Here is a 22,840-nt window from a genome sequence, read left to right on the forward strand (position 1 = left end):
ATAATAATAAAAAGAAAAGAAAAAAAAAAAAAGTGGATGGGTTGGTGATTGTGCAAGTTCAAAAATGAATCAGCGCTGAATGAAAACACAGACAATTCAGTGTTTAAAATATATACAAGGCCTAAATGATGCTAAAAATGATATGCATTGCTCTCTAAAAAAAATGTGTGACCGGAGCACAAAAGTGTGGTGGTCTGACCTCTTTCTCAGAGCCAGCGGGTCAAATCCCCTCCAGAATACAGACGTGGCAACGCTTTCTCCTACGCACGCACGCATACACACACACACACACACACACGCACAAGCACGCACGCACGGTAGCACACAGTGATCCAACCAGATGAGGGCGGTGGATTTCTTTCTTTTTTTTTTTTTTTTTAGCATCGTGTAGCCCGGCGACCCTCTGACCTGACGGCTGTCCTCCCGGTTGGCCGGCGGTCCTGCCTCTGGAGACGCCGGCAACGCCTGTCGCCACGCTGCATGTCCGTATGGCTTCGGGTGGAACCAACCCTGTCTCTCTCTCTGGACGTCTTTTTTTTTTTTTTTTTTTTTTTTTAAACCGGTCTCATTGTTAGAGCCTCAGTTGGTTTTCATTGCAATGTCCTGGTTGGCTTCCTCCTCTTCCTCCTCCTCTTCCTCCTCTTCTTCTTCTTCTTCCTCCTCCTCTTCCTCTTCGTCTTCCTGCTCGTTGTCGTTCTTCCTGCGCCGGTTCTCGTTCAGGTCTTCTTTGTCGCTGTGAGCTGCGATGGAAGCCAAAGCGACCCCCGGGGCAGAGGTGGCACCCTTCGTCCCTTCGCCGCTGTCGTCCTCATCGTCCTCCTCCTCCTCCTCCTCCTCTTCCTCCTCCTCTCCGTCCTCATCGTCCTCTTCCTCTTCCTCGCGGTCGAGAGCGAAGTACCCGGTGCCCTTCACGGTGTCCTGGCGCTGGTAGAACAGCACGTAGCCTGCTTTGGACTGGACACACACACACACACACGGGTGTAAATAAAGACGCTCCAACTACAGTTTATTGCGTTGTTTTCGAGATGGAGAAATGTCTGAGCGGAAAGCTGTAACAGCTGCCTTCATCACTGAAATGAGCAAAAACTAACTTTTTATTTTGAAAAGTACTCCGATAGCAACCACTGATAACTGGCGGTGGAAAATGTCCGCTACAACAAAAACCCTAACGAAGAATGTTGCCGTCTTAATTTTTTTCAGACCGCTTTGTTCAAAGGCTAGATATTTCATTTGCGTGATGGTCATGATGTTTCCCTTTTTGTTTATTTTTACCAGTATTTGACTCGCGATCACTTTCCCCTAGTGGCGGAAAGTGTGTATTACAACAAAAACCTGAAGGAAATTGAGTTTAATAGTGTCCCTTTTTTGCGGGTAATTAAAACAATAAATAATATACAACACCTGTAATGAATATTGTTCCACTCTTATGTATTATTTTAGAATGACCTGTTTAAAGACTCTCAATTTCATCCGCGATATAACCTGTTATAAATACGGTTTTCAATTTGTGTTTGTTTTTATTTTTACCCAGTATCCGACTTACAAACACTGACCCCTAGTGGCGAAAAGTGGGCATTACAACAAAAACCCTACAAAAATTGAGTTTGATAAGTGTCACTTTGAGGGTACATAAAATAAGAAATAATATATAGTGCTTGTAATGAAGATTGTTACTCTTGTTTTTTTTTCTTAAGCGTTTGCGAATGATCTGTCAAACGACTATAAATTTAATTCGCGTAATGGCGGTGCGGTTATAAATACTGTTTCCCCTGTGCCAAATAATATAACACCGGTGACAAATAAATAACCGTAAAGCTAGAGTCCTCACAATTAAACCGACGTGTGGGATAAATTAATCACGCCGGGAAATCGGCCGATAATGATAATGATATATAAGCGCTCGGAGGTCAGTTCACTCACCACTATGTCGCCTTCGTTGGCGGGAGACACGCTGCTGTCGTCGAAGTGGTACCATTTTCCGTCGTCCTTGTTCTTGGCGTACGCGGTGTCTGACCGGGACAACGGCAGAGGCAGTTAGATACTCGCACCTTTTTTTTTTTTTTTTTTTCAATTCACTTGAATATCTTGCTCAGAAATATCTCTCTTCCAGGGATTCGGGGGGGGGAGCTGGGGCGTATGAGCGGCCCAGCTCACGTCAGCGGATATGGCTGTGAGCCGCTGCGGCCCATATGGTGATCTGCTCGTATAAAAGCTGCATGTGGCTCTTCTCAGCAGGGCAGGGCAGGAAGAGGGGAAAGTGAATCATGATATTCAGAAGCCTTTCCTCCCCAGCTCAAAATCCACACAAGTACCCACTTATGAAAGTGGAAAATCAAAAAATAGGAGTAACAAAAAAAAAAAAAAAATGGGGGGGGGGGGGGGGTCAAAAAAGCTAATTAGGGATAACTTGACAACAAACAAATGGTCAATAGGATGCTCGTTCACTTTCGCGCAAGCGTGAAAACAAGTAACATTTTAACCGATTTATCGCAATGTTTTTCGATTTAAAGCATTATAAAAAGGACACATTCAATGCTCAGTCGATACACTGCCCAGTCTGTGTGAATTGGTGAAAATAATGTCAAACGACCCGACCTTTGTGTTACCGGGGTAGAAAATGTAGCCCGGGAGGCCGTAACTGGCTTTTGCAATTGATTTGCTATAAAATGAGTAGAATATGTTACTGACTTCGGCGAGAAATGTAAACGTGTATGGAATGAGGCACCAGACGTCAGCGGTGACGGGCGGGAGAGGGTCCGTGTAGACATAAATGAAATAGTTGTTTGTAAAAGCTGATGACGCGGCACGAGTGTCAGCGCGTAAAGGACCCTTAGTCAGCAGAGCACATTAACAACACCACGACGGGACGAAGACAGAAATGAGATATCGTTAAACAGGCGGTTAAAGAACTCGATTTACGGCTTAATGACGGTCAAAATGTGGCCCCGGAGATGGCGGTAAACTCATGGAACGCTACAGCGGCCTCCGACGGGCTCGGGGGGTTGGTGTGTGTGCGTGCAGCCTTACAGTGGCCTCCGCCCATCCCTCCGTAGTGGTTGGACACGGCGATGAGGTCGTAACGACACGGTCCGGCGTTGGGGTTGATCAAGAACTCGGACATGTCCAGATCTCTGCATGGAAGACAAGTTTAACAGTCTTTTTTTTTTTTTTTTTTCCCTGATAAAAGTCTACAAGTTCTATTAAGCTCATCGTGAACCGTACTGAAAACTGCGGCGAAAAACATCGGAGCTGATCGAAAGCGAGATGTGTAGCAAACTTTAAAATCCCCTGCCATCATGTACCTGACGGCATTCTGCAAAGCAGTGGGTGAAGCATAGCTGCGTCTTAATGAAGCGCCGGCAGCGAGGCACAAACAGGAGAGACTCAGCTTGGCTCCTTAAAAGGTCCTTTTTAATATTTAAGTTCACCTTCACCGAAGCGATCCCCCCCCCCCATGCGTACACTCGTGAGGACACGTTGTCAAAACACCGGCAAAGGTGAACCTGATGATCAAAAGAGACCTTGACAGCTCCGCGATCTGTTCAGATTCTAAATATGACCGGCGGGGAGGAGACGATCTCTTACATCTGCATTCATCGACGCGAATGTCGCTGCGACGCAGTGTGCGTGCGAGTACCTGTGCGGAAAGTCGACAAGAGAGTCCAGCTTGTCCCTCATGTAGCGGCTGTAGGAGAATCGTTTGAGATGGACGACCAGCACGGGCGGCAGGGACCATAGGTCCAGCTTTTTGGTGGCCTGTTGATGCTGCTTGCAGTTGGGACAGTACCTGCGGACACGGCGTCCATTTGCGTCACCTACGTCGAAGGGCAACGTTCGGCCCACGGCGAGATCGGCGCGTTTCGAACGGGCGCTCACCACGGGTCTTCCGCTCCCAGCTTCTCCTTGGTGGTAAACAGCTCGATGCAGTCTTTCAGCTTGAAGAAGGCCTTCGTCTGAGGCTTGTACTCTCGTACTCTTGTGCTCTCGTGCTTATCAAAGTCCTGCTCTCCATCACAGATACACATGGACACAAGCGTCGCCGTTTAGCTAAACAAAGAAGTGTGTGCTATCGTTATAATTTCAAGGCTGGGCACACAACAGGAGGTTGCTGCCAACTGCATGCTGAATAAAAAAAGTCAGTGCCAAAAACAAAGTGAAGTATGTAAGTACAGCATGCATTTAATGTAGAGTTATAAACAACTACATCCTGGTAGATTATACACAGCCATATAATCACGCTCTACCTTAGTTATCCAAAGGATGATTTTAACTAAATAACCAATGCTGCCTTTACCTTGACTACGCTCTCATTGAAGTACTTCTTCTTTGTCTCTGATTCCCAGTCCAAAGCAAGATAAGAGTGATCTGAAAGAGCGAACATCATCATCGTCTGCACGTAAAATTACGATTCCAGTAATGTGAGCGTGTGAGTTGAATGGTATGCTAAAAAGAAATGAATAGATGAAATGACTTTTTTTTTCCCCTCAAATACAGTTGTGTGGAGACTCTTCGGTTCACTTGACATCAGGTCCTACCGTTCTGCCTTAGGTGTTCGTCGTCGAACCGGATCAGCCTGGTGCCCTCTTTGCAGAGCACGAAGTCCGTTTTGCCCAGGTTATTGAACTGGAATGTAAAAAGTCTCCTTCTGTTGTATCCGGTCTGCTGAACTTTGCTCGAGTTCTGCTGACCAGCTATGCCGTTCTCCAGTTCGTTGTCCCCGCCCACCGAGTCCTCCGACTGGCTGTTGTCGTTCTCGGATGGCAGCTCTTGACACTGGCTGGACTCGTCGTCCTGCTCGTCGGTCTCCATCTCGCCTGGGGTGAGACGGAGAAGGCTAAAAGCGTCACGGAAGTGTCCAGCACGTACCGCTAAAGAAGACACCGGGATCTGAAAAATATTGGATTCTATCGTCTTTTAGTATGTAAGCGCCCTCACTTGGCGATCCCTCCTCCAGGAGGCCATTAGTGGCGTTGCCGTTGACAGTGTGCTGTTTTGTAGACAGTGTCTCTTCACAGTCATCCTCATCTTCCTCCTCGGAGGACCTCACAAATCGGCTGCGAACGCAAAGCCGATAAAAATCACTGTCAGTGTTTGTTTTCACATTTAAAATGTCATTCAAGTCATACAAGTTCAAAATAATTTTTGATATTCTAAAATGATCCAGTAGCTTTTGGGGTAGTAGTAATAAGCAGTGGAGTCAGTTTCAAGACTGATAAATTGAATTTGTTTTTTCCTTTACCGCTGCAAGAAAAAAAAAAAAAAAGCTTACTCTCTCAGATCTACTACTTCAGTTCTTACAGTTGTCTGATGAAGAAGCATGCATGGCCTACCAAAGGCGCAGGAAGAGCATGTTGTAGAGTTTGTCTTCGAGGAGATATTTGGGAACCGCGATGAGAAAAGGCTGTCCGAACAGGGCCGGGCTGGTGTTGTTGTAGCCCGTCTGTTTCAATTTCTCCCTCAGGTGTATGGGGAGCACGACGTGGTCCGTGTCCTCCACCCTGTTTATCGCTACCTCAAAACTGAAAAGAGGGGGTGACTTCAGCAAAAGTTCAATGTTTAATGTTGAGTGTTTCTGCAGAGGGCCAGTCTTTATGTCAACACAGCCAGGAATGTCGAACTGCTAGTGCACCGCAATATATTCTAAAAATAGAGAACTATGATAGACTGTAATTCAAAGTTTTCACCAGTGCCAAATAATCAGGTCATTCCTTAATTACACGGTCGTTTTACTTTTACAGTTTACGAAGATCAATGACGTCAATGTGCATTCTTGCCAAGGTTTGTTTTTTTTAATCATTTTGTGCTAATCTAGGCAAACTGGTTCATTTCAAATAATTTCTCACTGGTTATTTTTAATTTTATGCTAATTTTGTAATTACTTTTGAGTTACGATATGCGTCTTTTTTTGTAATTTACAATATAGCCCTGCTCTACACAAGGTGTTCTTAGCAAATCGAGGAAAACAACAATGATAGCAAGCATTCAGTACAACGAATATGGCTGACGAACCCACAAAAAAAACAAGGAACATTAAATTGCTTATTCCCTTTGTTAATATCACTCAATTTGGTTTGGGTTAAAAAGTAATTAAGAACATTACAGAAAATACCAATCGATGAATTCTGATATTGTGTAAAGCAAAGTTATATCCCCACTTGGCACTCACACATAGATTTCATCTCTTTCCATGATGCTGCTGAGGTTTTCATTGGTGGCAAAGATCCGCTGGAAACAGTGCTTGTAGATGTCTGTTACAATCATCTGGATATCAGAGACAAGAGGTAGAAATAAATGGAAAACCTCTTTTAACTGGACGAGGAGATTTTTGTATAGACAAATCTACTAGCCAGACAGACAAGACATGTTTCAGAACAGAAAACAGAAACTCTGGAAATTATAATCAATCTGACAAGGAGAAAAACAAAACTCTGAACTAAATAACTTCGCTTGGAATGAAAGCTGACTTGTTGAAATATCACCGCATTGGCTGCAAAATAATACTCACCTTTATTATGCTGCTACCCATGAAAAATAAGAGGTGCTCGACGACAGAAAAAAATGCCACGTTGGACAAATAAATCATTGCTGATTTGTTAGAAGCAAAAATAAATAAAAATAAAAAAAAATCATGAGACATTAAAAAAAATAAAATAAAAATAAATATAAAAATAATAATTTGGGATGGGGGATTTCTAACTAATTTACCTTTTCAGCGGGCACCCCAGACAGGCTGGAGAGGGAGGCACACAGATCAGAGATGTTGCCCACCTTCGGAACGGTCAGTTTGTACTGAGGGGGAGGAAAAAAAACAACAACAAAAAAAAAAAACACATCACAAGTGAATACGAACTTGAGACTGCAGCAGGGGCGGCATGATGCCACGCACAAGGCCTGCACTTGTTACCTGCATGGGTTTGGTCAGAGGGTCTAGTCTGACCAGAAAAACCTCCATTGTGCGCTCCTTCCTCATGGGCAGAGGCAGGGTCAAGTAGCAGAAGGGGTCAAAGGTCACCGAGACCTTGGCGCATACAGGACACACCAAGGTGGACTTAAAAAGGCCGTGGAAGATGTCCACAATTATGGAGTCGTTCCTCTTGATGTGATTTTCCCACGCCTCCTCTGCCACCACCTGGAAGATCACGGGATGCCAGATGGAAACTTGTCGGAAATATTAATAACACCGGTTTTCACCGCTTTGTATCCTGCGGCTTGCACTTTTCAAAAATTACCTTTACCTTTTAAAATTGCTGCTTGTAATCATTTAAAGAAAATACATTTGTCACTCGAAAATACCGAGATTTTTTTTTTTTTTTTTTCCAATTACGCGGTGTTTATTTATTTATTGCACTTCAGATTTTTCTAAAACGTTTGCTTGGGGAAGTACCCAGTCAGACGAGGGATTCATAAATTCACACTCCGACACTAAGATTCACGGGGTGAAAAAATCTGTAACGTCACACTGCGGCCGACACGTGTGGCAGAGCCGTCGGTGATCCCGTCGCCGTTGATCTCACTTTGTCAGGCCGGCCGTTCGCATCCTTCAGCTGTATGTACGGCTTCTTCCTGATCCGATTCAGGTCTTCGTGGAGGCCGTCGAGGAGGAACGCCAGCAGCTCGTGCGAGTCCTGCTGCTGGTAGCCGGAAAACTGAGGTGCAAAGCGGCCCACCTGGGTCTGGCGAGACAGAGGAGTACACACCAACCACACATTTTTAAGGAATGTCACACAGAGGGATGAATTTCAAAAAAAAAAAAAAAAGTGAAAGACTCCATCAATTTCCCTTTTTTTTTTTTCATCCTGTTGACCAACTTCCAATTGCATAAATTATTTTCCTGTAATTTTCTTACTTGTATGATTTACATTAAAAAAAAACGTTTTTGTCTTATTAGCACTACTGGCCGTATTGGCGAATGACCGTGGGGCTGCTTTCAGTTGCTTCCTTACAGAAATGAGCGTATGCATTGCCGTGGTAACCTCCATTGATTTTCCTTCGAAATGTTCGCTAAAGATTGTCACCTTGAAAGGCCTCGGGGTGACGTAACTGTGTTTGCTCGACCACAGCTGCTTTATTAGCTCGGCGTAGGCTCTGGCAATCTCTCCTTTCATTCCAAGTGGGTTGTCCTCATTCAGCTCATCCGTGTACTTATCTTTGAGGAAGTACTCCGTCAGAGGAGGAATATTGCTTAAACACTGTGGGGACAAAAAAAAAAAAAAAACGGGGTCGGGTGAAAAAGGATCATTGCACTGCAGTTTCGGAGAAAACGCGTGTGTTTTCCTCGATGTGGTAACAAAATACGCGGTGTTGCACCGTGTCGCAAACCGTCAGTAATAAATGGGTTTCAAAGAACAACAGTGCGGTGGCTAATTTGTCCTTAATTTCCGTAAGTGAACCACCTGGGAGAGCGAAGGGTCACTCCCGCACGAAGAACGGCATTTGCCGGCACTGACCGGAGAATATCGACACTCGCATCTGGTGTTGTGTGCGAGCTGGATTCAGCAGTGGTTTGTGATGCTGCAGTGAGTCTGTCTGAGCCTGAAAGGCGTTACATAAGACCAAACACTCTGTCTGACACTGAAACATACTCAGCCACGTATTCAACATTTGAAATTATTCGTAAGAGTCACATCTACTGTGTATCGATACGACTCAAATATATGTGTATTTTCCGATTATTTTGAATGAATTTGTTTTCTAAAACCTTCAACTTAACCCTTCCTTTTCAGAATCTACTGTGGCGATGATTAATATTAGATCACTGGATCTTCATCTCAGTATAAAGCATCGCTATAAAAAGCCATGATATTATATTAATATCATAGGTTGTACATGTGTTACATTTTGAAATACAGCTGGGGGTTTGAAAAATTTCCGCAACGATGTCTTCGACTTCACTGTGCACTTTTTCCTATTTAGTTTGTTTCTCATTTCAGCAAGAAAAATATTAGATTTTCTTTTTCAATTAAAACAGTGACGTAAGCCTTTTTTTAATTCCCTGCTTAGAATAATACCCTAAAGTTTCATTAAAACTTCTCGCTTTGGCTGTACAACTGATTTATAGCCAGCGCACATTATTTTAGCTCGATTTTTAATCATATTTATAGCCAAATGTTTAATTTTCAGTATGGTGATAAGATTTTGTTTTCGTACTTTATCCATCTATTTCTTTAATTTTGTTGTCACGGTCAAAGACTGGATCACACAGAATCCCACATTACACTGATAAATGAGGCCTGAAAGCATCTCTCATTTACCGCGTCAAAGTTAACAAGATCATTTTCCGAACCTGCGTCAATTGTTGTTCTACAGGAGAGTGACAAATTAGACAAATACAGACCAATAAATGTCTTGTTGGACTGCAGAACATTGTGATCAAGTTGCCATTTCGTAATGAGCAGAAACTTGACGTCAGTTACGGCAGATTAGATAAATGAATCCTCTTCTATCCCAGCATCACTTCAATGCAAATTTTTTTTTTTTTTTTCCCCCGTTGTTCCAAACAGCATCAAGCATTATTTGAAAGCAATATGAGGACACGGCGGACCAAAGACTGGGCGAAGCAGCTGGGAGCTGGAATTATCGCATCTAAGATTTAACACTTAATCTGCTACGACAACCGTTTGAGCAACAATTCATGTACCAGCCAGGAAAAAAAAAAAAACAACTTTATATCACTTTGGGGTTAATTTCCACTGTCCCGAGATAGTGGACTACGGGAGCAGGGCGGTAACTCCAAGATCTACTTTGCAGGGCCAATACCAGAACACTGTAGGACGCTCCGGCTGCATCGGGAAGCCAATAAAAGGATCTGAGCAGGTACAACTTTAGAAACCGCTACATTCAATCATTGCTCTATTGGGACTCTGGGGTTTTAAATGGTCATACGAAAGAGTTAAAGTAATACAAATTAAAACTTGTGTTTTAATGTTCATCACAAAAACCTGAATTGCAGAACATTTGTTTAGCTCAGAAATGTAGATCTGCTCTTTTAAAAGAGGCTGCTGCTCCCCTTTTTTTGCTTGCCGTAGTGAAAAACTATCTATGAACCTTATCTATCATCAATTTGAGGGAAAAACCGTAGTGTACTCATGAGATGCAAAATTTGGGGACTGCTTACAAAGTAAGGGTTAACAGCTCATCAGGTCAAGAGCTATCAGTGAGCTGAGCTGATGTCCACATAGTGGGAAAAGGCCTTTGCTGAATGCATTTCATTGCTGTTTCTATGTTTAATTGCATGTACACTAGCACATAAATAAAATTCTTGCAACAAAAATCATTTAAAAATGGCTTAAGTCAATTCTATACACTTAGAAATCTCAAGTGGGTTTTGCAAATTTTGCTCTTTTTGGTAGTCAGCATATAAAATTTGAAAACCCAGGTCAGAGCTGGTGCAACCCCGTGTTTACACTTTTGTTTAGCATTCTGTGCTCTTCACGAAAATTCATCTGCTTTCACGAGAGTCTGCAGGAAAACCTCGGAGAGATGCTTTTACCTGCACAGCCGAGTTCATGAAGCAGGTGTTGCCAAGGTTAGAGAGTCCACAGAGGCCCGACCGTTCACTCTGCCTGCTCTGGTCCGAGTAGTCATAGCTGTTGCTGTAGGGGTGGTAGGTTGGCAGACTATAGCCCGAATTCCTCACACTGCAATTAACAGACACACAGCCGGACAGGAAAGGGTTGGATAGCTGTTTGACAAACTTGTGCGAGCAAAGGTCATGAGCACGAGTTTCGTCGACGAGGCTTAGAGTTGTCACATACAGTAACGAGAAGTCGGCTACGATTATCAAATGTAGGATGATGCCATTTTACCTTTATAATTGCACTAAAAACACAATCGAACGAAGGCATTGAAAAGCTACTTTTTGATCAAATACAAAAGGCAACGCCCCCCAGCAACATCCCCTCTTACTCTGGACAATACCACCATAATGAGCCCGATATTATGATACTAACAAAAAAAAAAAGAAAACCAAAAAAAAAAATCATTGCAGCAAAAAAAATTTAAAAAGACAACAGCATCCCTGATAATACTGAGCTGTTGCAGATATATCTTTTACAAAGCTTTAAATTTTGACGCTGTTACTATTATCATAGCAGGATCAAGGGTAAAAAAAAAAAAAAAATCTCCCAATTCCAATCTTCCCAATCCTTGCACGGTTGTACACAAACCGTGAGGCATAACAGCAGTGCGATACTTCCGACTTGAAAAATGTAAAATGGGCTCAAGGCTGGAGCTGAAACAGTGTTAGGCTATGCCTTCACATTTGCAGAGATCAGCAGACCTCTCAGAGGGCTGCAAGGCAGTGTTGGTCGTTTCCGGCTCCCACTGGTCAAGGGAAACAGCAGCGATGGCAGTGGAGGCCTCGCAGCTTAGCACACGGTGGTCCACCCTTCTGCCGTCCAGCTCCACCGCCTCAGACCTCAGGCACCACCAGCAACACAGGAGCATGACATCTCAGCCCCGCCCTGGCCCATTCCAGCACACATGTCCGTACAAAACTCAGTGACCTGCAGCCTGAATGATGTTCACTTCGGGCGCAGCACATGCAAAGCCCGCTTTCGTAGAAGGCCCGGGAAGTACAGGTACAGTTCCGCTCTCCGCTGTTGCGTCTGAAAGTCAACCTCCCGGCACACGCCAGTGGAATCCCGGTAAGAATGTGAATACGGTCCGGAGCAAGTTTTGCCTCCCAACTCTAGCGCAGACCAATAAACAAAGGCAAACATTTAAATGCTCTTTCTCGTTACAGCAAACTCAGCATCTCCGTTCTACCGCCCCCCCTCCTTTTTCAGACTCAGCCGCCTGTCATCTTGTTATCCTTTCTGCCTCGGATCCCTTCCCCTAGTCCTGTCCTGTGCTGTCCTCTGGTCTTCCGCTCCTCCCTCTGGCCTGCCTGCTGCTCTCTGCTGCTCTACAGCTACCGGTGGATATTTATAGCAGCGGCGGTGGCGGCGGCGGCAGCAGCAGCAGCCAGCAGCAGCGACGATGCTCAAGAGTACTGCTACCGAAGCTAGAGGGGGAAACGGAGAGGGAGGGAGGGAGGAGGCAGAAAAAAAAAAAATGGGGGAGGGGCGGTCAGTACAGGGAGAGGGGGGGGGAGTGGGGGGTCTGCAAGAAGAGGAATGAGATGGGGATAGAGGAAGCAGCTGATCCACCGCATCCAGCTGAGGCTGCAGTATTCACGGGCCAAACTAACGCACACGTACACACATTAAGATAACCCATTCACCCACGCTGAGATGCTGTTCCGCCACTTATCACTTGCGTTTGTGGCACACGTCCTATTGCTTTTTCGCTCACATGTTGACACCCTCCACTTTGGGATACACCCAACGACGCTCTCACTTTGACGTTACTTTTTTTTTTCCATCCTCGTTTATATACCACCGCCGCCCTTGTGAGGTTTTGTGGGGTGACTTGGCTCGAAGAACAAAAAAAAAAAAAAAAAAAGCCATAACCTGAGGGAAGGTGTAGTTTTACGACACTGAACTGTGAATGCATCTCGGGGCACGGAAGAGAAGAGTAGATTAAATTAATTCTGAAGGTCACATCGACTGCAGAACATGTGCATGGCAATGAGCTCTAGGGAGAGGTAAAGAGGAAGAGACCGAGAGAAGGAGTGAGGATTCATCCTGGCATAATCGGTGGAGTGGGTGGGTGGGGGTGGGGGGGGGGCACTGCCATTACAGAGCATCACGGTCGAGGTCAGACCATGGCGAACCAACAAAAAGAAAGACGAGTTATGCAATGAAGACACGGCACATTTAAAAAAAAAAAAGGGGGGGGGGGGGCCGTGCATAATTCAGAGGGAACAATGGCAGCAGCACTACAGTTAAACAGGCACGGAAGGGCTTCATGGGAATTTGCCAAAGTCACCCACTCTGTGCATTCCACAACTCACTGACAATGAACATAAAAAGACACCACTGCTGTTATTAATACACACACACATACACACACCGCAGAAATACGAAATGACTGAGTGAGATCCTTCATTCAAATCCCCAAACCAAGTACAACGCAGTATTCTGAGGAGTTTGCTTATTCGTGACTGTCAATTTTGGCTGCTAATATTTCTGCAAACTGGCAAAATATTTTTTTTTCTTTTTTCAGGAGGGTGCAGGGGGGGGGGGGGGGATGCACACCCAAAGACACACCACACTTCACACCATAGCAGCATGCAGTATATCACACAAATAAGGCAGGGAGGGGGGAACGGGGGGGGGGACAGTTAAGTAAACTGGACAGCAGAGGCGACAGCTCCACCCACAGTCGAGCAGTGCTCTCTAGCACGCAGCAAACGAGAGCGCCCACATTTTGCTCTTTCAAGATCTTTGGATAGGAAAAACCCTGTCAGTTTACGCGGGAGAAAAACATTGCGACAGTGAAATTTGACATGGAGAATCTCCACCTGCGTGATATTTAATAAAGATACAGTTTGACAGAAAGGCGCTCGGGAAAAGGTTGGTTGCCTCTGGAAATGTACCAAAACCAACTAAGGCTGCATGATTATTCAGACCAAACAATCCAATTTTGCCACGGTTTCTAAACTAGAAGGAGTTGTGGAAAAATGCACAGCACATTCAGAAAACTGATGGGTGCGACCATTCAATCAGCTGTCAATTCGGTCTGATCCACTGAGAATACAGAGGGCAAGGAACGGGTGAAACCAATTGAAGGCGTTGAATATTTAATTATTCAGCCAGTAACAATTTGGGTAACATTTAGAATTTCTAATTGGTCGTTCGATCCAATAATTCTAATGAGAATTACCCAAAATGAATAGGTACCATCTAATTCAGACCAATGAGTAGAGCTGGGAAACTAAAGGCATCACTTCAACTCAAGGAAATTGAGAAAAGAAATGGTGTACTAATATCTATTCTCTTTTTTTATTGTGATAAAACTAATAAATCAAAATCCATAAGGTTCCATATCCTGAGGAAAACATTTTTACAAGCATTAAAACAAAGTATCAACCATTCAACCTGCCTGAGTTTACTGATTTGGTCATTAGTCAATTGCGTATCTCATTCATCTTAACTGTTCTTTTTTTAATTTTATTTTCTATTTTGATTTTCTTTGGTCAGCTTACTAAACTATGTAAGTATTTCCAATCACCATCTTTTTTTTTTTTTTACTTGTGTGATTGAAAACTCTCATTCATGGTAGAAACCACCTGAGAGGCTGTCTCCTGGTAATGTTAGCGTGCAGTCGCCTGGAGACGGTGGTACGTAAGCATTGATTTAGAGCGATGGGGCCAGCAATTTCGGAAATATATTTAATTTGCATCAATTTTATTATAGTTCTTCATTTTTTCTATTGTAATTCCAAATTTGAAGATTTTGGGGATCTTGCGACGCTAAAATGAAACAAATTCACTTTCTTATTGCTCAAAATATAAGCCAGAACCGCAGGTGCGCGACAACCACCGGCAACACCATTTATTGAGCTTTTACACCCCTGAGGTGCATGTGTGCTAAGATTCCATGAGCAAAAATCACATGAACTAGGTAAAATATTTATATTGGCTATTTAATTGTAAATACATATTCTTGAGTGTAAAGGTCCCTTTTTTGTTTCTTTAATTTGCTGTGACAGCTGACTGCACCCCCTTGCACGCGTTAAAATTACAGCATACAGACGGCATTTTCAGTTTGCTGCAAGGGAATCATTTAAGTTGGGTCTTTTTATTTCCTAAATATAAGGGGGACTCAAATGGACATTGAGCATTTTATCTGAATGCAACCTTCAACCCTGCAAGCTCAAAACATGTTGCATGAAGACATTATAGTTTTCTCTGTAGCAGTTCATAACTGCAACACACTAGTTTTTTCTTAATTTGTTTACACAAAAAAGGGGGAAAAAAGATGTATGCAGTGTTCTCTTCATTTTTGGTGTCAAAGGGTTTTTGTGGCTCCCAGTGTTTTCTGTGGGAAAGGGGTCCTAACGGCGTTGAAGGTTTAAAGTGATCACGTTGGCCTCATTCCTCCCAGGACACTTTGGCACTGCTTAGAATGGAATATATTTAAATTAAAACCTCTTTTCGCAATCTCTTTTAAACGGTGTGGTTAAAAAAGGGCCGGTGAAATTGTGGATATGCGCCAACAAGATAGGTCGAATGATATCGTGTCCTAATCATGCAGTCATAGTCAGAACTATCAATCAGGGTAAATAAATGCTGACTAAGAGACTTAAAGGGACAGTTCTGTCATTACTAGAGAGCACTGCTGTCGCTGAAGAAACATCAGAGATCAATCCCATGTAAGCCCCCGCCCCTTCCTGCTGTCAGCTCGTGAATTAGACTGCTTCTTTGGACTTAAGCCCCGGCCGATAGCCAGAGATGGACCTGCACGAAGTCCGACAAATGTCACAATAGCGTGTTAGCAACCGCTTTGTTGAGGAGTACCAAATTTAGGACTGGGTTCACGATAAACCCGGATAAAAAAAAAAAAGTTTCCTCAATAACAAGGTCACCTCATTTCTCGTTTCTTTCAGTGACTGACTTTATAAGTATTTGCGGTAGGATCCGCTGATTGTGAAACGCCGACAAGGTTAACCAGGTTATGGTGCGTGCCTGTGCTACGCTGTCAGCTCCGTCTCTGGCTGATGGCGTCCCTGATCACCCCTCTGCTACTCGACCCACTACTAAGCCTTACTTCCTGCTGCTGAAGCTGCTGTTATGATTGTTTGTGAGAGATGAGGGCGAGATCTTTGGCAATGCAGAGAGATTGGAAGCACCAGATGACCTTCAAAAGATAAAGAATATATCATGAGTTAGAGTTGAAGGGAAAAAAAATTGAAAAAAAAAGGTTTCAGTGCAGGAGTCAATTAAAATAAAACTGAAATGAATAGAAATAAAGTGGGATATGTCAGCAACAAAGGATCAAGCAAGAGGTAGACTCAGAACACAGTCATAGAGAGGAGGATCTTTGGTGAAAATTACTATCAAAATGATTTCATTTTACACATTTGCAAACCCAAAGCCTTACGGACAGCTTTCCAAATTCCTCCGCTGTGTGTTATATCGCATTACAGTGACCACACTCATCCGCAATTCAATAACAGTGTGTGTTTGAGTGTGTGATAATTTTTCAGCCGACAGCAGTGACTGGATCCAGACTGGTAATTGTGTTTCCGTTTGGAAAACTGCAACTAACCCCTTCCAGTGTCAACACAGAAACACAAGCCTGGACTTTTGCCGTCCACTTACTTGGTTGCGGTGGAGCCTCGAGGCCACGAGCCATCTTCATTCTTCTTCTCTATTACAAGCACCTGACAACACAGAGGAGAGGCGGAGGATGTAGAAAAGAGGACTGAATCTAGTTTAAGAATAAAAAATAGTAGTCGTGTTTGTGTATATTCGGCTGAACCCCCAGAATAGTCTTTTTAATACTTCCATCAAATACCACACTGCCTTACATACTGTAGTAATAGATAATAATAACAGCCTTTCAAGTGAAAAGCAGGCGACATAGTTCTTAAGTAAGGCTGGTGCCACGCAGATGCGCATTTAACACGCGTTAAGCAGCGGGATAAGAGCATTAGAATTTCTGCAGACAAACAGATGGTTTGGGTGGGATTTTCACTCAGTGACAAATTTCATTTCAAGACACTATTAACACTGGGCCTTAATTACGACACCATCTTCAGAGAGAGCAATCCAAAAATGCTATCACTATGTCGGAACAACCGGATATCTAGGTTGGCCATTGCCTTGAGAATTTCCTAATCTTCAAGGTTTGCCCGGAGACTGGCTGGGTAGCAGTTCGGAAAGACGGTGCTATCTTGCGATTTTAGTCTTTTTGAGAAAAAATATAGTGAATCGTTTATCGATTTAATAGATCACAGGCCTGAAATTTGTGGGACAGTTTCTGTTAGTCGAGATTTCATATCAGAATAAAAAAAATTTGAATTCAAATGAGAACGTGACGACCAGACTGAGGACACACAAACAAGGATAGTTGAAGTTGAAAGTGATTTTCAAAAAAGGAAAAGAAGTAAAGCCAATTCAAATTACTGCCTGAAAAATACTGAATAACCTCAACCGGAAATGAAAAAAGAAAATCTATATTGTAAAATATGTTTATCCTTTGTATATTAAATATGAATGGAGCGTCAGCAAAAGACATTCAAATGATTAAGCTTGTACAGATCGTCAATGTGCTGATATTTCTGACTAATGCTATTTCAGCAGCATTTTAAACGCTAATCTGATGAATAATGCAACAGATGTAGATCAAGTCTAACATGCACACAGTTTTACATAAAGATGCTCGGCAGCATCAGAAAAGCATTAAATTTAACAGAAGAAAAATATTTCTATCACCAGATGATTTGCTTCCAAAAAAGGTGTGTGCGAAATGTTGTTTTTTGGCTAGAAATTAAAATAAAACTTAACATCAATTTTAGTTTTTAAATCAAGAGGATAGGATTGCATGTTCTGACCGCAGCTAAATATTACCTTTAGCTGCATCGAAGTCCTAATAGGAACATGAACCTCAATTGTTAATATCAGCAAACATATTCATAAAACTACATGTAGATATAATAATAACAATACATTTTAAGGCGCCTTACTCGACAACCAAGGACATCGTATATTCATATTTAAAAAAAAAAAAATAGATTTCAAAGAAACAATGAAAATAAAAACAACAAAAGTGACAAACTAGTTAAAAAAAAAAGGGCTTGGAGCCATAATCATCTGCAGAGAAAAAGGAAAATTAAAGTAATTCTGAAAACTGCTCTTCCACAGTGAGATTCAGAGGTAAAGCCAGAAAAGTTCCCACCTGCCCTTGAAAGAGGCCAGCGTCTTGGATGGTGTTATCAGGTTTGTTGAGAGCCTCGAAGGTGTTGCACACGTAGCGGTTCCAAAGCCTGGTCTCTTTCTCATCAGGGATGCGAAAAAGTTTCCTCATCTCCTTCTCTATAAGATCTTTGGCAAAGATAAAAATACATATAAATATTTTTCTTCTTAAAAAAAGGAATATATTAAAAAATTGTAAGTTTAAATTCATAATGTCTCCTCCATGCCCTTATGAGCCTTGAATAACAGCGTACAGAATTACGACAATATCTTGAAAATACATGTATTTTTTTCTGAGTCATTGCAAAGGCCCAGTGCCATCACAAAATACACAAGATCAACACCATCGGGAAAAGCTACACAAATTTCATTAGCTCAACACACTCTAAGGGTACATTACACAGCAGGTAGAGATGCCTAGTTCCTATTGATTGTCCATATGCATTTGCTTAAACCCAAGCTTAAATGTATTTCTTTAAGGGAGACCCATATTTGATATCAGCGTCAATACTTGTGGGAGAACTGGAGCAATGTGCATGCATAAAAGTTTTGCAACCACTTTGGAAAAAGAAGAAAACAATCCGAATCGAAGTAAGCAACAGACTGTATTTTTATCCGCACCATAAGACCTTAAAGGCTTTTTTGGAAACAATTTTAGCCAGTTTCTATCAGCCCTCTGTTGTGCTCGTTTTATTTAAATGCAGAAGTATCTTACTCGGGCAAGGGGTATTTAGGTGTTGGGCCGAAGAAAATGTTAGCGGATTCACGAAATGACTCCACTGGAAATCAATCTTACCTATCGTGTCGGCTTTACTGAAGCATCTTGTGATCACGTTGTCCATGTTGCTGTCTTCACAGAGCTTCAGCTCTGTGAAGTACACCTCCACCTTACAATGCTTCACAAACAAACCTTGTTCTACCACCTGTAAAAGATTGTTTTTGGTTACTCGAAGGGCCATTGTCCTCTTTGTCATGTAGTCACTGACTTTTTTAACAAAGCACAAAATATTTATATGCTAAATAGTAGATACTGCTGTAGAAAAATATAAAAACTCTATTGAGGAAATAACATTTCAATCTGCTTTGAAATTTGTCTAATCTCAGCTTCATTACCTGACAGCAAAATATTACATTGTGGTTATCAAAGCTTATCGCATGATATATGACTGATAAATTTGGTCAGATTGATTGTGTGTATTGTTATTCATTCCTCCTTTCACGCAAAAGCATCAAGGAATTGTTCACTGAAAGCATAACCCTCTTCAGCCTTTCAGCACTTTGGCGCACCTTGATGGAGCGCAAATTGAGTCTTAAAACAACATAACCTTCATTCACAAAAGAGAGGAACATCAGTCACTACCATTGACAGAGTTCACCTGGTTTGCCGCTCACAGCAAATCAGGCAAATAACAAATAACTGCTGCATCCCTACGACACAGCCTCCGGCAACTAAAAGCGCCTTCACTTTTGAGAGCCCGGAGCACCAGACCGCCAAACAAAGAACTTATTCCAGCCCTGCTAATTATTCTTTAACTAGAAATGAGTAGTGCATTCCTGTAATCTATTTGCTGACTTTTTTTTCCCCCTCAGATAAAGTTAGGTTTGCTACTGGTCGCTACCACTCAGCTAGTGTCCTGATAGGAGCAGTCAAGAGTGAGGTGCCTGAATTAGCAGCACCTTGTGGAAACAGCTGAGGGGTCCCGGGCTATTTATTTCACCACTGAGCCCCTCCAACACACACTCGAATGTACACACACCACCAACTTCACGACTGTCCCTGGGAAATAGAATACACACACAATCACACACACACTCACAAAGCTCAGATTCAACCCCCTTGCCCTGTCCCAAACCACGATCCCTAGTGAGTCCATCCTATACCCGAGCAGAGCATCCGCGTGTTTGTGAGCTAGGAGGAAAAAGTCCAGCTCTTGTCCAAACTCTTGACGGAACCTCTCAATTCAGGGCAAAGCATTTACCCCACCCACAGCCCTCCTCCCCTCCTGGCCAAGGATCTCTCACTCATCTTCAAGCGATCGGCATGACCTCAGCGAGCCCTCGTCCACTTCAAAAAGCAAGGACACAAGTGAACACTCCGCCGGTGTTAGCAATGAGACAGCAGAATGAACAACGCTAGGCCTGTAACTACAATCCTTTTCCACGCGTGTGTCTTCCCCATCACAGAGCGACAAAATCCTCGCAGAAGATATAAAGAGTAAAAAATATATATAATGAACCTCCTTCATGTTGTGTCTCGCAGATCTCTCCATGTAGCTTTTCATGCATCCAGAACCTTGCCTGAAAATAGAAACCCTACAGCTACCCGATACGCCCCACATACATGGTAAAATGGGAGGGTCAATGGAGGGGGAAAAGGAAGGAGAGAGGGAATGTTCAGGGGGTAGGGGGGTGAAATCCTTTCCAGCAGCCATGATACAATGACTAGCAAAATGAAATGCTGGCATTTGATACGTTCTGTCCTGCAAATCTAAATCTGTCATCATGACATATTTCACTAGAACATCAGCCACACTACACAACTACTTGGTGGTCTGTTTTACAACATTAAATGTCTAATTTAAAAAAAAAAAAAGAAAAAAAAAATACTGTTCACTTTGTGAATGGCTCAAAAACCCCTTGATATTAATCAAAAATCCCATCAACAAATGTTACAGTTCCACACGCATTTAAATAATGAACTTCAGCTTTTTCATATATATATATGCGTGTGTGTCAAACAATTCTTTTGCCTCCTATCTACTGACTACAATGTGCGTCACAGGTATATTCACTAGTCCCCATGTGTTATCTGTTCTTTTTCTTGCATGAATAAAAAGTATCTCTTAAATAAAATAAAATATATATCACAAAAGCAATATCAATTAATATATCTATAAATATTAACTGAGACCCCAAAATAAAATCAAGTTCCAAAGCAAGCTGTATATATCAGATTTTACCAGATATGATTTACGGCGCATCTAAATATCTTTTTCATTTCCAAATACTCGGTACTCATAAAAGCCCAAAGTGCAAATGGCATTTTAGCCTGTATTCTTTTTTTTTTTTTTTAATCTCAACCACAACCATGAAACAGAAGCTGGATTTTCTGTTACCAAGTCTTCCACCTATCTCTATTATCAATATATTGAGCACGACATTGCAAAACATCTACTCAAACAACAATGCCAGTACTGAGCTCCTACCTTGCGGGCAATTGGTTCCTGGCCCTCTGTCAAGCTGTACCAACTGACGAGCTTATTCCAGCCCTCTGTTGGGACCAGGATGTAGTCAAGTTCGTCAATGAGGTGTTGAATGAGAACATCCCCATCTAGAGACAGGAAGGGAGAGGAATGACAAACAAGTATGCATTCAGGAGGAGAACAGAACAAACCACTTACACCACTGACCCCACGCTGACTGTCTCACACAGTAAACAACACAAAGGAACAGGTATGCCGGAGAGCTTTCTATGAACCTTGCAAAAGGGACTAGTCCATAACAATAACATTGTTGTTTTGCCTCATTTCCCTACTGAGCTAGTTGGTGCTTCTTCCAGAACAATTAACCTATACTGAGGTTCGGGACGCAATGCATAATACAAATCGACAGCACTTAAATCCAAGACAAGCTCTGAGTAGGTGAGACATGATTTGCCTTACCTCTGAGAAGACAAGAGTTGTCCACTGGTCCTGGGTACACATTCTGATCACCCATTTGGTATTTGTCCCAACTGTCATATCCCACATATTTCTTCCACTGTTTGAACCAGTGACAGTCCACCAAATACCTGCAGCAATGACAAGCTTCAATATTTCAGGTATGGTGACGCTAAGGTGGTGTCTACCCGTCGACTGATCTGAATTACCATGTGCATAAATCTCGGCGATGTTTGGTCGCAAATCGTGAATGACAACAACAATGGCCTCTCGTCAAATATGACTCTGATAGGCAAACGTTACACCGACTAACAGTTGTGACAGTAACGTTAGCACGGCGGACGCTGACTTGAGTTCGGGTTGCTGTATGCCGGGCCAGCTGGCTCTGGTTATGACAGGTGCTTCTTTTTCGACTCCGCCCTGCAGAAGTCGACGGATGAACTCACTGACAGCCAAACCCTTAGAACTTCGGTGGACTAGCCGTGTAGCTATTAGCAGGCTAGCTAGATCAAGCAAACCAAACGGGAGGAATCGTGACTATGTCATGATTAGAAAAGTCCACTGACTTTGTGACTCAGAAAATAGTAAATATAACCACCGCAGCGCGAGTTGACGTGTATCAACGTCTATCTGTATCATCAGTGATAATCTCATGGTTAGCGTTAGCTTAGCCACAGCTAGCCTGGCAGCTGACACACATGAAGCTGACAGGCTCAAGTCGGCTAGCTCGAAGCTAACTGTCAACACGGCCCGTCAGTTCATTTTTCTTTTCCTCCATGGCGTTGACAACCTTGGCAGAGCCAACCAGCGGCCACACGACATCTTCGAACAGATTCAATCCCATGTCTTACCAAGTGTCTCCCTTTCTTAGTTGTGTTTTTAACAGTGCCGCGACCTCTCTTCTCTGAGTATCTAGATCGGCCGCTCCTCCTTCCGCCATCTTTCCTCGGACATCACCCGTTGCATGATGGGAAAGAGCGGGGCGTCCCAGAGGCGGGTTTAGTGACGTCATGATGACGTTAATTTTTCAGCCAATCACAGGGAGAAGCATGACACCCAGTGGTACAATCCATCTGGAGAAACGCCTGCAAACTTCCCCGCTGCTGTTGCTGCACTGACTTCCTGAGATGACACAGCTACAAAAATAAATTCCTAAATAGTTGTTTACTAACCCCACTTTCACCCAGGCAAGGGCAATGACTCATGACTTTTTTTTTTTTTTCTCATCAGAATCTGTTTGCGTTTGCCAGAAGCAGTACCGAAAACTAGTGGTATAACTTCCTTCAATTACTAGTATTAGGCTTGAATGCATAATTTCAGAGTTGTTTTTCTGCTGACAACCCTAACACAAAATTAAGAGTCCATCAACTTTTAGAGA

The 22,840-nt window shown here is 42.9% G+C and overlaps 1 protein-coding gene across 4 annotated transcripts; it reads right to left on the minus strand.

The window, feature by feature from the left end:
• Positions 1–353: 353 nt before the first annotated feature.
• On the minus strand, positions 354–22,422 carry usp15 (ubiquitin specific peptidase 15). 4 transcript variants are annotated; one of them, XM_086147012.1, is made up of 23 exons: positions 22,314–22,422; positions 21,466–21,593; positions 21,010–21,134; positions 18,600–18,726; positions 17,787–17,932; positions 16,208–16,269; positions 15,654–15,743; positions 11,279–11,416; positions 10,490–10,637; positions 8,016–8,189; positions 7,515–7,673; positions 6,905–7,129; positions 6,706–6,789; positions 6,167–6,261; positions 5,331–5,519; positions 4,936–5,054; positions 4,536–4,814; positions 4,295–4,365; positions 3,877–4,001; positions 3,638–3,787; positions 3,028–3,131; positions 1,921–2,009; positions 354–954 (listed from the first exon to the last, which is right to left on the minus strand). In XM_086147012.1, the coding sequence occupies exons 1-23, from the start codon at positions 22,400–22,402 to the stop codon at positions 580–582; spliced, it is 3,291 nt and encodes a 1,096-aa protein (XP_086003138.1). In that variant the 5' UTR covers positions 22,403–22,422; the 3' UTR covers positions 354–579. The 4 variants fall into 4 exon arrangements, with proteins under 4 accessions (XP_086003138.1, XP_086003141.1, XP_086003139.1 ...); XM_086147015.1 differs by lacking the exon at positions 22,314–22,422 and adding an exon at positions 21,672–21,846; XM_086147013.1 differs by lacking the exon at positions 11,279–11,416.
• Between the last annotated feature and the right edge of the window lie 418 nt (positions 22,423–22,840).

Source organism: Fistularia commersonii, chromosome 5, assembly GCF_037954325.1.
Source record: "Fistularia commersonii isolate RoL2024-O1a breed Wild chromosome 5, RoL_Fcom_v1.0, whole genome shotgun sequence".
In the NCBI taxonomy this organism is placed as follows: domain Eukaryota; kingdom Metazoa; phylum Chordata; class Actinopteri; order Syngnathiformes; family Fistulariidae; genus Fistularia; species Fistularia commersonii.